The sequence below is a fragment of the Excalfactoria chinensis genome, chromosome 4, assembly GCF_039878825.1.
Source record: "Excalfactoria chinensis isolate bCotChi1 chromosome 4, bCotChi1.hap2, whole genome shotgun sequence".
NCBI lineage: Eukaryota > Metazoa > Chordata > Aves > Galliformes > Phasianidae > Excalfactoria > Excalfactoria chinensis.
Window position 1 is genome coordinate 49,470,298 of NC_092828.1, and position 16,775 is coordinate 49,487,072.

The 16,775-nt window shown below is 41.0% G+C and overlaps 1 protein-coding gene across 9 annotated transcripts in view; it reads left to right on the forward strand.

Moving 5' to 3' along the window:
* The window catches only part of STOX2 (storkhead box 2), a 126,312-nt gene extending 110,385 nt beyond the window's left edge, over positions 1–15,927 (forward strand). For all 9 annotated transcript variants that reach the window (XM_072334742.1, XM_072334744.1, XM_072334747.1 and 6 more), the window contains 2 exons: positions 3,826–6,088; positions 10,281–15,927. In XM_072334742.1, coding sequence (XP_072190843.1) covers positions 3,826–6,088; positions 10,281–10,476 — 2,459 coding nt within the window. In that variant the 3' untranslated portion in view covers positions 10,477–15,927. The remainder of the gene's footprint in view (positions 1–3,825; positions 6,089–10,280) is intronic.
* Positions 15,928–16,775: the final 848 nt, after the last annotated feature.

The window sequence follows — 16,775 nt, forward strand, 5'->3', positions numbered from 1 at the left end:
TTAGTAACAATTCTTATTTCCTTTCCAAATTTGTCCATGTTGTTATGAAAATCGTTTTAAGGTGTTCAGTTTTTCAGTGCAGAAGCTGTGTTTGTGTATTGGACTGGGTTTCTTTTTGAAGCAGTTTTCTGAAAGCTGGCAAATTCCTCTGACGTCCACATTCATATCTGTTAGCTCTTTAGATATGTGAAATGTATATGTAGCACTTAAAATAAGTGTCATACATTAACTGAGTTCACCCTAGGTCAGTGTTCTTTGTGAGCAGCAAACAAGACATAATCTTCTGTCTGGAAGCTCAGTGGATGGCATAGTAGACTCTCTTGAGATGCAAAAAATGTACATGTCTGATGATTCAGTGTCCAGACAGTTTCTGCTTTTGAATTATTTAAACACTACATAATCTTAAATAACACCACTGCTGTCATGCAGCATTTTAAATGATAGAGCCTCTGAACTACTGGTTGGTAGGGCGTTTTTTTGTTGTTTTTTTTTCTTCTTACACCTATTTAATAGGAGGAAGGAGACCTTCGGTAGACGTCTGAATGCAGGGGCAGGTTATATATAGAAATGATGTGGGCAGGTTACTATGAAGAAAAAGATCTTGAGGAAGCCAGGAAATCTGATTTCTTCCTCTGCTTGCACCTCTGAGTTGCCATGATCTTTGACAAGTCACTTGCCCTCTATCTCTCATTGTTATTTCCAACCCAGTAGGGCTGCTAAGTCTTTGTCTTTGATTATTTTAAATGCTTTGTTATCCTTGGGGTGTCAATCACAAGTCGCGTCTATCCACACGAGAGTCAGACAACTGAGATATTGTGGGGGAGTCCCAGATCTAGATGAGAAACGGGCTTGATTTAAAAACATCCCCTGCATATCCAACCCTGGCTGTAGTAAGTGTAGAGAGACTGTGCAGGCTTGTAACTCTTGCTGTCCTAGTTTCCTCATCAAGTTGTTTCACTGTGTTAGCCTCCCATTTTCTCTGTTTGACAGTGGTCTCTGGCCAGTCCTGAAAGTGCAAATTTTCCTACTTAGACTTCTCACCTTGGGATAATTGACCTGTTAAATTGAACAAGATGCTGCTTTAGCCCCTTGCTTCCCTGGCTCCCAAAATGTGAAAAGGTGTAGAGCTGTTGAATGGTAAATACACACCAAAAAAAAAATGATCTCCTTTTCATTCACTATGATCTTTTGGGCCTGCTCTGTGCCTGTTGAAGTCAGGAGAATCTTGGCCAGTGGCCCTAGTTGGAGCAGGGCTGGTCCCAGACTGTTCACATTGTACACTTTCTCCTTAATGTATTTGTTGATGTGCAGCATTGCAATTGCTGTATGAAGAACAGTTGAACAAATCAATCCTGTCTTAGGGTTTTCGTCCACAGCAGGACTTCCCTCTGGGGAATACAAAGGACTCCCTTTGTATTTCATTTTTATTTTTAACTGCATGAATATGAATTGCCACATGAGAAGGATCTCTCTTCCTAGTGCTTGTATGGGAAGTTTGGGCTTCTAAATTTGCGTAATTCCGTTGCACACCTAATATCACACTTCGAGTTTGGCAACAGAAGCTAACAACACAAGAATTATTAGGCAGGGTAGTTGTTACACTTCTTAACGTAAATGAACTACTTGATCTTTGTGCTCATTTGGCTCTGGTTATGAGCAATGGGAACACTGAAGTGCACATCTGCTGAGACTATGTCGTATGCAGCCATGTTTGAAGCATTCACCTAAAGCACTAGGTATAAAGGCATACATGAAATACCACCAAAGGGAGCTAGATTAATTTCATTGCTCCTGTTCACGATGCTGAACAACCTAATTCAAGTTTCAGTCTGTTTCTGCTTTTGTAAGTACTTGAAAGAGACCTGAACAAAATCTGTAGGTAGCGTTAGCAGTACTCCAGAGATCTGCGTCTGCCATCATTGCAGCTGGGGGAGTAAAATGAAGGGAAGTACTGCATGCAGCAGGCAATAGGAGTGGTACTCTCCAACTCCGGAGAGAAGGCTGACACAATTCACTTACTACAGCGTCATCGGCTTCCCAGGCACGCTAATTACTTATTCCTTGATGTTTTTCTGCACGTTCTCTGTCCCTACGATTTAGTCAATTAATGTAGCTACAGTGCATCCAGTATTTAGACACTCACCTAACATAGTGACTGTAGTCATTATGGTTTGTTAGGTGAAAAAATGTGTTTATTTTTACCACATTTTGCAGGGTGTTTTTGTTACAGTATTAAAAAAAAGCTAGTTTAAAAAATGAGATGATCTGTATCAATCTCTTCCTCGCATTCCTAGGTGAATGTCTTTCTCCTTTTTCTCCATTTTTTTTCTTTTTTCCTCGTTCTTTTTTGTTCAGTGAAAAAAGGATGAAGGACCAAGTTATTCCAGACAAAGGTAGAAGGTATGTGTTGAGGTATTTATTTGTAGGCTCCTGGAGGATACAGTGGCTTGGTCAGACTGTGTGTAGAGAAGGGCAGAGAGATTGGCTGCTGCGCAACAACTGCATCTCAGTAGGAGCAGGGCTGGACCCCGCAGTGTATTTTCAGCATGGGATGGAGAGTCATATAAACTTGAGATTGGGGTCATCTACCACTTGTGATGCAAAGTGTAAGGGGTGGTACTGTCTAAGCTGACCCTAGATTTCCTTCAGCATGCTCTATGTGGATATTAAAGGTATGTCATGATAACGGGCTTATACATTACTTCTTGGAAAATGATGAATAACTTTTGCTTGTTAATTATTTTCATCTCCCTGGTCAGTACCCCAAAATAAGTTTAAACAGTTCTTAGTTCAGCAAAATATATTGGCTGAAGATAACTATTTCAGATGAAATTTTTGAAAGATTATTATTTCTCATTCGGCACAAGCAGATTTCTTTTTAAACCACTTTTGTTAAAACTCTTGTTCCCTTAGCTCTACATGGAACTTACTCCTGTGCACAGCATGCTAACTTGGTATTTTATCTAATAAAGTATTAAAGACTTGCTGCTGCACCACTGAACTCAGCAGGAGTACTGGTAGTGGGAAGGACTGGGTTCACAATGCCACGTTTCGTATGTGGTTAGTGTGGCACTGATGCGTGGCTGACATACTTGACCATCTCTTGGTATGTGATATTACTTACTGGCATTCTTCACATGACACATGAAAAGCAAAAGCAAATTTTTAGGAGCTAGATCTCTAACTTCCAGCATAGTGGAAATGTTTCTTTTGTAACTGAACTGTATTGTTCAAAACATGTGTTTTTGGAGCAGCTGTTTTAGTTGAGACATGTTTTAATGGGAGAGCAAACCAGTTCAGTCAAGACTGTGAAGGGGGGCAATTTTGGGGAATCCTTTTTTTTTTTTTTTTCTCTCTCTTTGTGGTATTCTTCTGTACAAAAGCAACTTAGGCATCCGAATGAACAAATAACCACTATTTTACACAAGACTGTGCATTGTTATAAATAGTTGCGGTGAAATGGGATATAGGTATTTGATCGGAAGATGAAGAAAAGTGAAATATTCCCCGTAACACCCTTTGCTTTCCGGAGATTTCATCCTGTACCTTAGGGTCACCTGTGCGATGGAAGTGACTAGAAGTTCTCCTTTCTTTTTTAGCACTCCATTAATGGCCTCCTTTCTCTTAATAATTCATGTGTTTGAAGTGTAGGAGATAAGTGAAAAAACAAACAGACAAGAGAATGCCTAACAAAGTACTTTGGAGTTGTTTGTTCAGCATATTCCAACTTGCACATTAGAAAAACATGTTTACGTAGGGGAGGGAGGGAGCCAGAGTACTTTGTTGTTTACACACTCCCTGATATTTGTTTGCTGTCATTTCTAGGGGTTCCAACACCCAGTCCAGAAATCCTTCGACATACTTTGAATATGCTTGTACGGGAGAGGAAAATATACCCAACTCCAGATGGTTATTTCATTGTAACCCCGCAGACTTACTTTATAACACCATCTCTCATAAGAACTAACAGTAAATGGTACCATTTGGATGAGAGGATACCTGACAGGTCTCAATGTACCTCTCCACAACAAGGAACTATCACTCCCTCCACCTCGGGATGCGTCAGGGATCGAACACTACCCAAAAACCACTGCGACTCCTGCCACTGTTGCAGAGAAGACATGCACAGCATGCATGCATCTACCCTACAGAGGAAGTCAGCAAAAGACTGTAAAGACTCATATTGTCCTCCTTCATTATGCCAGGTCCCACCCACTGAGAAAAGTAAAAGTACTGTCAATTTTTCTTATAAGGCAGAGACGCTCACAAAGCCTAAAGATGTAGAAAAGCAGACTAAGAAATTTGGACTCAAATTATTCCGATTAAGTTTTAAGAAGGACAAGACAAAACAGTTGGCGAATTTCTCTGCCCAGTTTCCTCCAGAGGAGTGGCCGCTGAGAGATGAGGACACCCCTACCACTATACCTAGAGAGGTAGAAATGGAGATTATCAGGCGCATTAACCCAGATTTAACTGTGGAAAATGTCATGAGGCACACTGCACTAATGAAGAAACTTGAAGAAGAAAAAGCTCAACGAAGTAAAGCGGGATCTTCAGCTCACCACAGTGGACGAAGTAAAAAAAGTAGGAATCACAGAAAGTCTCATGGGAAATCGAGGTCACACAGCAAGACTCGGGTATCCAAAGGAGATCCATCAGATGGCTCTCATTTGGATATACCTGCTGAAAGAGAGTATGATTTCTATGATCCCTTGACTCGATCCCCACGGGAAGGCTGTTTCATAATAGAACACAAGGGAGATAATTTTATAATGCACAGCAACCCTAGCATGATTGAATCTCACTTTCCCATGACACCAGAATGGGATGTGTCTGGTGAGCTGGCCAAAAGAAGAACTGAAATGCCTTTTCCTGAACCTTCCAGGGGAAGCTCCCACTCTAAGGTCCATCGGAGCCACAGCCATACGCAGGATAGACGATCAAGGAATGAGCGGTCTAGTAAGGCTAAAGAAAGGTCTAGATCCATGGACAACTCCAAGGGACCTCTGGGCTCAGCTACTTTAGGCACACCTGAAGACATGGGTGAAGGCTGTAGCCCAGATGACCAAACAACTAGCCAGACTTACATTGATGATAGTACTTTAAGGCCGTCTCAGTCACTCAGTCATCAAAGGGCTCTGATTTCATCTGCAAGCTACAAAGAGACTTGCATCCCTGAAATAGCTAGTGGCAGTGTAGAAACCCCCAGTTCCTGTAGTCTGTTGGAACAAAAGCCTACAGAGAATTTGCCATCATATAGTGAGCTGAACTCCTGCACAACAAAATCTGCAGTTGATGACTATTTCCAGTGCAACACGTCCAGTGAGACTGTGCTTACTGCTCCATCACCACTGGGAAAGAACAAAGAGGATCATGACACGCTGACAGGGACAGATGGACTCAAAAAAATGACTCCCTCAGAAAGACAGTCTCAGCATATTGCCAGAGAGCCTGGGGTGCACAAAGAGGAGTCCCCAAAGGGCCCAACCAGTGGTTCGGCGGTTGTTGGCCCTACTCCAGAGGTGATTGCAAATGGACGGCTGGTTCAACACCACAGTGGTGAATCAAGCAGCCTTGATAAAAGGAAAGAAATATTTAGCAAGGATACACTCTTCAAACCTCTGCACAACACTCTTTCTGTGAATAGTTTCCATAAGTCTAGCACACCCCTGCTAAAGCCCCATCAAAAGACCCCTTCTGACACGTTGCCAGTCAGATGTGAGAAACTTGAACAAGCGATAGTAACCTCAGTCACACAAGTCATGCCTGTCTCACAGAGGCAGCAAGAGACAGCTGGGAACCAGGAGGCCTCGTTTGACTACTACAACGTATCAGATGACGACGACTCGGAGGAGGGAAACAACAAAAATGCCGAAGAAGAGAAGAACAGGGATGATGTTGGCACAATGCAGTGGCTCCTGGAGAGGGAAAAGGAGAGAGATCTGCAAAGAAAGTTTGAGAAGAATCTCACTCTTCTCACCCCAAAAGAAACAGAAAATAGCAACAACCAGAGAGCCACCCACTCGGCCCGCCTGGACAGCATGGACAGCAGCAGCATTACTGTGGACAGCGGGTTCAACTCTCCACGGTAGGACTGTCACATTAATTGCAGCCTTACAGTCTAGAAAGTTCAAATTTTAGTTATTTGTGTGTATTGTGTTGGTAACAGAATATAGGGCCATATTAAACAAATGTACGTGTTTTCAGACAGTGTTTTCTACAGCTCTAGAATCTGATATTCAAATGTGTTTTTTTCCCATACTGTAACCAACCAGTGACCATTTGTGACACAAACTTTGTATTAACTCATTTTTCTTCTGCTGAAAGACCTCCCTGTATCCGCTTTTTTTTTTTCCTGTTTTAAATTTGTGTTTGCATTTAGAGTAGAAGGGATGAGCTCCTGCGTATTCGCCCCTTCTTTTTCTCTTCAAGACTAATTGGAAGACTAGACATAACTAGATGCCATAATCTTTGGCTCAGATAAAAACAAAATGAAGCCCAACGATGTCTATTCTGGGTTTTGGCTTTTTTGTTTTCTTCAAAAATTTTTGGAAGTGTATCTGTTACCATTCCAAACCAGTGAGTCTGGAACAGCTGCTTCCTCTGCACTGCTGAAAGGGCTTGAGATATTTGACCTTCTGAGATGACCCAGTATTGCACCAGCATAGCGGGAGATGTCTTGCTTAGGATGCTTGGGAAAGGGCCCAGACATTTGTGTATGGTGGCAGGGGTTAGTCATTTCCATCCCAGGGACAGCAGATATTACAGAAGTCTCAGTGCACCTGGAGTCTCAGAGGCGTAGTGAGGAGAGAGTTCCCAGTGTGTTTCCTACCCTGAAGTTTTGACAAGCTCATTTCCAGGTTAAGAATCCTTCATTCGAGCTTTCTGGACGTTCTTCTCCCTCTGGACTTTAGCAATCCTAGGTCCCTGCTGGAATGGAGCTTGCCTGGTTTTGTTTGCCCTGGATAGCAACCCATCAGAGTTCAGAACAATGACTCTAAAACCACAGAAATAATTTACAATGCTTGTTCTCCTATAGTGTCTTACTTAGGCTTAAATTATTTATTGCCTGTGTTTAAAAATAAAACCTCCAAGACTGGATTTGCATTAGAGGAAAGAAAATTGTTTTCTTTTAACTTAAAAAGTGTTCTTAATCCTCAAAATTACATAGCCTTAAAAATCTACTGCGAAGGCTCACAGAAAGGCACATGAAGAGTTTCCTGCTTCTACACGCAGGACTAACTTTCCTTTTCAGTTAAAGTCATATCACTGTGAAATAAATTCCTTTGGATTTGATGGTTACTCCTGCTTGATGTTAGTGACAAGGCAGGAATTGCTGGACCTGCTGCAGCATGCAGTGAACATCAAACTACCAGAGTGGAGTTTTAACATATGTATGATTTTTTCCTAAGTTAAAAAAAAATATTAAAATTAGTTTGAGTAATATCATCACGTTTACACTGAATCTAACTTAAAGGAGGGGATACAAGATTTTGATGTTGCTGCTGTTACTGCTCTGCAGATGCTCGGCATCTTTGTCACATACATAGCCTCTGTATGAGGCTATTTGTACTGTTTGCTTTAAAATGTAAACTCTTTAAGTTGAAGTTCTACATTGGCAGTCAGTTTTTGCAGAGAAGTATGTAATGTTTTTTACTACTTTCCCAGCCTGCCCTACTCTGCTGAGTGTGTGTAATCTCCAGGACAAGATGTTGACTGGATAACAATCACTTCTTCTTTTTGCTAGCTGCATGCTAACTGAATATAAGCTTGCATTTCTGGTTAATGCAAAGTCAGGCATTTTCTTCCATAATTATGTATACAAAAGCTAAAATTTCTGTTGAAGTTCAACTTAAACTTAGATGGAAGAGAACAGAACATTGTGAGCTTACTGGATTCAGCTGTACTGCTTTGTTAAGATTAAAAGGGAAACAGATAAGCGGCTTTTAATAACGATGGTGTTCTACACAATTTTACTGTTTATTAATTATGATTTGCTTTTTGCAAGGCTACAGAAAGTAAGCTTTTACATTTAAGAAAAAAAAAAAAAAAGACAAAAAACACATTCTGTAGGGTTTTTTTTTTTCCCTCTGTATTTGTTTTGTAAGGCCAGCATACAGTCCAGATATTTCAAAGGCTTTTAAATATCCAAGTCATGAGTTTTGCATCAAGATGATTAAATTGGATGCTTTTGCTTGCTTTTGGTCTATTAGAATTAACTCTATTAAAATAAATGAAGATGAGGGTGATTTGGTCCCTCTGGCTATAATTACCATTATGTTATTACTTGTCTACCTTATAACAAAAAATGTACTCTACAGTCCTTCTCCAGGAAATGTAAAAACACCGTCCAGCATCCATCTGTTAAGATTCACCTAGCTCTGACAGCATCCATTAGCAGATGCCTCAGGAAGAGGATAAAACCAGGACCTGCATCTGGTGATATCTCTCCAGTTTACTCTGGGCCTCCGCTGATGTGCACCTCTGGGGTTGTCTGCTGGGCTGTGGTATTGTTTGGTCACGCAGAGTCAGAGTTAGCAGTTCTACACTGTGAAAGAAAAAGGGTATTTAATGAGATTCGGGCACTTCATGTGATTTGCAATGGTCATTTGACTTCAGAAGTGTTTTGTGTATGAAATTCATCAAAACACTTCTGCCTGGAGTTCAGCCTCTCAGTATTTTCTTCGTTGTATTTATACAGGTGGAATATGGTATCCACTAGCTCACCATATTCATTTTACTGCTTTATTTTTAGAGCTTATATAATACTGCTGTTCTTTTGTCACCTAAGGAAGGAGCTAATTTTGGTATTACTCTGCATACAGAACTCACTGCAGTTGTTTTACCTATAGATGTTATAGCTTTCAGTTTGTAACACTTGAAATTGTTTGAAAATGTGGAATTGGCGGTTCCTTAAAGAAGGATACGATACCGAATGATCTTCAAAAAGCAAAGATTGCATCTCTTCTTGTTTGTAAGCAGAAGTAGAGGAATCAAAGACCAGAAGCATGCCCTGTGTCACTGCAGCTGAGTGCACACGTCACCTGTCTTAGCTGTTTGGAACTGCTTACAACAAGGCAGAAATGGGCAGATGATCAGTGCCATTTTGATTGATGTTAAAAGATCAACAAGAGCTTCTCTAAGAGCATCATTTTAGTTGTAGTCAGTTTAAGACGACTTACAGCTAAATTTATTACTACAGCTAAAAAAGACATTTCTTCTGCCCCGTGTCATGCACTGACACATTTCTCCCTCTATTCTTTGTGCCTCCAGTTGTAGTGCCCATTTAACCCCCAGTACTGTCTAAATGAACTCAGGAAACACGTCCTTAGCAAGTTGTGATGTCATTTTGCAAAGAAGTAGGGCTATAGGTGAAAAAATACATAACCAGGATCCACATGACTGTTTGAAAACTAGATCTCTCTCTGCATGGGATTTAGAGACTGAGTGAAAAGAGAACAAAAAGAACAGTAGTGCTGAAAACTAGCTCTAGCATATGGATGAGTTTTTTTGAAGCTGTGGGCTAAAATATAGGCTCTTCTGCATTCCTAGTTAGATGTACTGTTTAAAGGCATAGTCTTTGAAAGTGCTAAGCATGCTGTCACTCCTGTGGACAAACGGTGTGTTAGAACTAAAGGAACTCAGTCCATTATCTAAGTGAGATAACAGCACTCCTTGCTCAGAGAGTGATTGTGGCTGTTCTGATTTGCTGGCATCTTGTGATCTGCAGTAGTCTCAGCTGTGAGGCATGGTTCAGGTGTTGCATTCAGAACTGCATTATGTGTTTCATGTAAAGTAGTATTTTTAGTTAAAAAAAAATAATCCGTGAAAGATGTAGGTAGGGGACAACAAAGCAAGTTGTGTTGCATGGTTACTCTCCTAGCTGTATGTATTCACAGAATTGATTTGATGAAGTTACTTTGTGCAAAAATGCACCAGCCAGGGAAAAAGATTATAATGTTCCGCATGCAAAATAGAAGGTATGTCCTTGGGAAGAAATCCAGATACTTGGTAGTGGTTTGATGTACAGAGCCTGTGTGACAGCTCCAGCTCTGCTTAGTGCTGTCCCTGCATTACAGCACAGTGACTGCTGAGTACTGCTGGAATGCGTTCTGGAGGAACATATGTGAGCCATCAAAACGAGATGGTTTATTGGTGTGACACTGCATACAAACACAGGAAGCCTATTATAAAACACTCTATTCTCCTTTCCTGTCTGGTCAATAGATATATCGGCATGTCATATGTGAGTGCATATATATATTTCTTTTCCGTTCTAGTACTCGGGAGAGCCTGGCGTCCAACACTTCGAGCATTGTTGAAAGCAACAGACGTCAGAACCCTGCTCTGAGCCCAGCACATGGCGGTGCGGGCCCAGCGTTCAGCTTCCGAGCCACTGCAGACCCGCCGACAAGCGAAGCTGAGAAACTGCAGAAACCAGCTAACTGCCTGCAAGCTTCTGTCACTAGTGTCTGATAGTCAGCCTGCCTCAGAATTTCTGTCTTATCCCATACAGCAAAGTTTACGACACTGGGACTGATGTTTACATCTTTGGAGAAAAAGAAAAAAAAAAAAAAAAAAAAAGCATCTCAACCACAGTTTTAGTGTTTACTTAAACTGTGCTGCTATGTAGACTAGGGGCAATGAATAAATCTTTCTTTTCGAGGTATTGCTTTTCACATTTGCGGCTCTGTAGCAACAGAATAGCAGTAGGGATTAATATGTACACTTTTTGCTTCACTTAATTGTAACTGAGCACATATATGAAAGTCTAGACACTGTAAGTGTAATCTGCATTCTCAATGTCCATGCAGTTGCCAACTTCATTTAAAAAAAAATGCCACAGATGTGTGATGCCCCTGGTCAGAAGCTAAACTCTGCTGCAGAGTTGGTTTCCTTCAGGAATTGAGCCAGTGCTGAAAGTGACCAGCCAGGATCACCGTGAGGAAAAACGATGCCAAACGTGACGAGTGATGACCTCGGCTCTGTCTGTGAATTATCAATCCTGATCAGTCATTTTCACTGTGCATTTTTGTGACACAATTTTGCAAATACCTGTTGAAGTGGATAAGAAGAGGTTCTTTTTTTACGAGTGCAGAGCGTGGGGAGGGAGACGGCTTTCCCGTTTGTGTTTCAAAAGCCTGAGAGATGTTTGTGTACTGAAGCTCGCTGCGTGACCTTCCGCAGTCACAGATGGGGAGGTAGGCCTTTGCGTAGAGGGGGGAATGGGGATGGAAGGGAAAGTTACAACTGTCGTAGAGCTGCAGCGCGGAGTGACACAAAATATAGGAAATATCTTTGGTTTATGTCAAGTATTTTAAAAAGATAATCTGATTCTCGTGTCACTTCTGGTATTGCAACTTGCCATTAACGCAGGAACCAGAAAAAATCTAATTTCTTTGAACAAAAATATTCTTTATGATATAAATGACAAGTATGGCCTGAAGAACTGATTTCTTTCTAGTGGAAGGACATAAATCTATTTTATGTAGCTTATTAAATAGAGTGCCTAAATTAGGCTATTAAAAATAGCATACAGTGTAGTGATTATCAGAGAACAAAATTTAGAGAATTATAAACTTCTGGCCTTTTTATTCAGTGGATGTTATTTGCAATTTAGCATTTTATGGACATGTTTAGTTTCTAGAAATTAAATGTGTCTGTAAGGCGGGCAGTAGAAAACTGAATTCTGTAGGTATGGTTTATCCTAATTGCTCTCCCCAAAACTGTTACTCCAGAGTAATTCACACCATGCTAATTATTGCAGAGTAACTTGTAAGGATAGTTGAACTTCAACAATAACTTGAACTTCAACTTCGAGGCGTAGGGTCATGTTCTGCTCTGTTCCTCATGCAACCTGGTAGTGCAACAAACTGACTTGAAAATGAATTCTTTTTTCTGTCAGAACAGACAAATTGGTGGAAGGATAACAAAGATACTAAAATGTTCAGCAGTCCAAACTGTTAAATAGAAAAGGGATGTTTCCACTGTCTAGCTCCTGTAGTACACAGGTATTAAAACCACCTGTACAGACTAAGAACCAGTATTTTCATCAGGTTCTGGTGACACGTATTACTCTGTACGCAAAATCATTTGAGCTTCACTCGTTCTGTATTCTCATCAGAAGTCTTCACTGAAGGTTCAGCCTTATGTTACGCAGTTGGATATAAGTTCATTTACTTACCAGCCAGCTTTCTAACTAGACACAGTCAGTTTCTAATTCTGTCGGGAACATCTCTAGTACCCAGTAAATGCATGAGTTTGCTTTCCTTGGTTTCAGTGTACAAATTCCATTTCATAGGAGCAATAAGACCTTTTGGTGCACATGAACGAAATTATTGTGCTTTTGGTTGGTTATTGAAGTCACTTGGCCTTTAGCCTTCTGCCTTATCATACCTTCCGAGACGTGCTCTAATGACCATATAGCGCTTTGCATGACGCATCTTAGTATTCAATGTGTAACTCCAGCCATGCTTAACTCCATGCAAACTGTAGAGTCGGAGTTTTTGTGGGGAGTCGTCATGTACTATGCAGTGGCCGACTGCGATTTTGTTTTCTGAGACAAGCTCTGACATCAGTAGTATGTATCCATTCAGTAAATAAAAATGTCAAAACCTAAAGAAAAAAAAAAAAAAAAAAGAAGTAATAATTACAACCAGTGATCTGAAGTGCTAATGGCAGTATTAGAATGTGAAGAGCGCAAACAAATTTCATCTTTTGGAGAAGTGTTTGTCATAAACTAATCAGAACTTATGCAGGCAGCTGGTTGTACAGAAGACATAATGTGAACAAAATATGACAGTACATACTTACACACTCTGTAGTATGTAGTTTCCTAAAGTTCCCAGAGACCAGCAGACAAAGTAAATGTCATATTAATGTTGACGTGGCATTGTACCAATATTAATGTGACTCTTGGAATATGGAATGTAAACAGAAGTTTCAAATAGAAACATTCTAATCTTGAATTCCTTTTTTTTTTTTTTTTTTTCTTTCTTTTTTCTTCCTTTTTTCTTTTTTTCTTTAAAAATCAACAGTGGAATATGAGGAAATTCCATCTTGAGGTTCTGGTAACAAAACCACGAGAGTGGAGCTTGAGTGCTTTATGTCACCCTAATCCTTTGATGAAATCATAGCCTTGTATTACATGGTTGCTTATCTATCATTCTTCTAATGTATCGATTTAAAGGTTTACAGAGTTAGATTAGGTTGAATCTGTGTTGTGTTCAACTGTAAAGGGTCAACACAAATCTGTCGGCATTTTGCACACTTGATATGTATTATTATAATACAACATGTTACTTTTATGGTAATTTTTTTTACACATATAACTACCTCCATGAATTTGATGAAATGCAGCAACATAAAAGCGTATTGTACAAAGCAAGGTTAAAAACTTCGAAGCATTAGCTCATGGCGTTCTCTTGTGTGTCAATGCTTGCGTATGAAGTCATCGTGTTTCCATTGCCACGATTTCCTTTTACAAGATTAAAAATCTGTCTTTCAGATGAGTCACGTAAGACTTTGACAAGGCTGCATAATTGGGATAACGGTGAAAAGGGAGGCTGAACCCTCCCGTCCTCTCCCCAGTTACTGCTACAATTTCTGCCTGGTAGAACTTGAAAACGTGTATGAAACTGAGCAAAATAGGAACATCTACAGTCTGTGAAATGTGATTGATGGTGTGGGGGTTTTAAGGGAAGATGCTCCGGATATTTTCTTGGCAGCCTGCAAATACGCTGGGCCCTATTCTGCCTCCGTTTTTGCCAACAGGTCGGGTCATGGCTTCTCAGAACTGTCAAGGGTTAGAACAGCGATACATGCTCTGGTTCTGGAGTGCGTGCATCAGAACTACTCACTCTTGTAGAAATGACCAGCAGCTCTTAATTGACTTTGCTGGGAGCAGCAGTAGGTACCCTGCTCGAGGTATGTGCCTGTCGTTCAAAGAACGTGGGCGGGTTTCCAAGAAAAATGAAGCTGGCCTTGCAACAAGCTACCTTTCAGGAGGGAAAAATGAAAGATTTTCCGAAAACCAAAGGAAGAAAGTGGCAGCGGAACTTACGCAGATCATATTTGTATGCAAGCCCCAATTTACAAACACCTCTTTCAGCAAATCTAGTACCATTATCCCAATGCAAGTTAATATACAGTCATCAGTGGAGCTAATTTAGCTGTTAAAATAATTCAGCAAAAAATCATAAGACGTCATCCATTTGATTCCTTACATCATTGTAAAACATCCGTATAACAAGCAGTGATGCTCGCTCAACTTTAAAACATATCAGGAAACAAATATTCTAATGAAAACCACGGCCTAGTGCTTGCCAGAGCGGCCATTCTTATAGCAGAGAATGAGAAAGCCAAGGTCATGCTTTGCACCCAGATCATGCCTTCTGGCCCTGGAGCTCTCCATGCAGTTCAGCCAGGGCAGACGTGGGTGCCACTGTCCCCATCTTGTGTCAGGGCGCACTGAAAAATAAAGAAAGGCTGAAATCTGTGGACAAAATTATTAACCAGTTTCCTTCATTCTCTTCAAAAGTCATTCAAGTAGAGTTTCATAGTTAACCAAAGTGTTGATACTCTGAAGTTTTCACGCAGTTGGTTTAAGAGAGGAGCTGCTCTGTGGTCCTGCGGGGACTCTCAGGCGAGCAGTGCCAAACAGGTTCCAGTCACACAAGTACTGCCAGCAGAGGTTTTAGGAACAGGGTTTTTAATTAAAAATGTGTTTTTCGAATACATTTACCAGAGCTTTTCCTAAACATGGTTATTCAAGTTGTGCTGAGGAAGCAAATAGCACTCCTGATCTGGTGTCACCCGCACAGTTTACAATTCTCTTTGCTCTTCTGAAGAAAGCTGTACAGTATTAAGAGAGAAAAGTTCTATTTTTTACATAATTCTTTAAAAAGAAAACAAAGTATATATCTAAAGTGTTCCCCCCCAACAGAAGTAAAGTACATGGATACTGCATCAGAGAGCTGCGTGGCACGCAGGACCCAACTAAAGCCAGGCTGGTGCTAGAGGAATCCGGGACTCGCGCTTCTGGTAGCGGCTCCGAGCGCTGGTTGCAGCCCCACATTGTAAATCTGGCGGTCACTCCCCATTTTCCCCCTCTCACAGAGGGCGAAATTGCTCGCTAACTCCATTGAAGCTCAGTTCTGAGCTGAGGATTTCCATGTTCCTCCCCCCAAGACACTAAGGGCAGAGAAGGAGCAGAAGGCCACACGCACACACCCGGAGCTGGAAGAGATCCCTGGCGGAGGGCAGCAGCCCCATGCCCAGCCTGGCTGTGGGCAGAGCTGGCGTAGGGGTTACCTTGGTGTGTGGAGATGTGTGATGAAAGGGATGGTAATTCTGCAGGTAACTTCCTGTGAGTGACTGAATGTGGCTGTTGCATTAGGTCTAAATGAGTTAATAAATGCAAGTGGGACTTACTGTATGTTAGAAGGGAGTTTTGCAGCCAAGACTGCCTTGTATAAATGTGTTTGCACTGAAAAAAAATTAAAAAAAAAAATAGAAAAAAAGAAGAGAAAAAAAAGAAAAAAAAAATGAAAAAAAAATTAAAAATTACTTGGTCTCTGGTTGCTGTAAAGGTCATCCAAGATGGATGTTCTGTTTATATTGTATAGTATTTCATATGAAATAATTACGGTTCATGAAATGTCTTCCCTAACGTTACTGATTTATAACAGCACATTTGTAACATGGTTTTTATTGTGTCAGTGTACCATATTGTAAATGATGATAACTTGTCATGCTTAGTATAATAATTTAAAGGAAAAAAAAAAAAAGGACAGGGATTTTTGTAAGTCTATATTTGAAAGTCCCTCCATATGGTAATATTGTGTTCATGTTGTTTATGTAGTGTTGTGTGAAATATCCATTTTGGATTGTGTTACTTTTTAAGATATTAAATAACATTTGGTTATATGTTTCAAGTGGATTTCTTGTACCCATCGGTGGCTTTTAAGGGAAAAGGCTTTCCATTTTAGAGAAGACTGCTTCCATCCAGTGCACCGTTCTCTCCCTCAGTTAGGTAACCTAAATCACTGGTCTCAGAAAAAAAACTGTGTGCTGTGTCTGAATGTGCTTCCCTGGGGGGCCCTGAGAGCAAGAGGGAGGAAATAGGCTGCATTTGAGAACCCCAGTGGTACGGAGGAGGGCTGGGGAGGTGCTGGAGTCTCACGCTCATCCTGATGCCCAGCCAAGAGGTTTTGGTGTTCCAGAATGTAGGGATGTGGTACTGAGGGACGTGGCTTAGAGGGCAACATTGGCGGTAGGTAGACTGTTGGACTTGGTGATCTTAGAGGTCTTTTCCAACCTTTATGACTTTGTGATTCTTTCTTCACTTTGTAAGTCATCTCCCCGAATTTGTGAATTTTCAATTATAGGAAAAATAGCTGAAGACAGACAGGGTTTGGTTGGGGATTTACAGAGACCGAGTCAAACTCTGTGCTGTTCTTTCCCATTCTTCCTTTCTGGAGACATCCTGGCATCCCCTACCGCTGCGGGGGTGGGATTTGAAGAACTGGGGCTGACCACACAGCCAGACAGCTGAAACGTCACCCACCTGAAAAGTCCAAGTGCACTGCTTTGCTGAAGAACCATTCTGCTTTCAGCTTGTGCCTTTCTGCTGGGAGCAGGGACCCCTGGACAGATTTCCATCCCCCTATCTCTACAGATACCTTGTCAGGTGGTTTTTGATGGTTCCCCTCTCCGGTGTTGCTCTTTTCCATTGGCTTCTCAATTGTTTCTATAGTGTCTGACTTTTCTTCTTG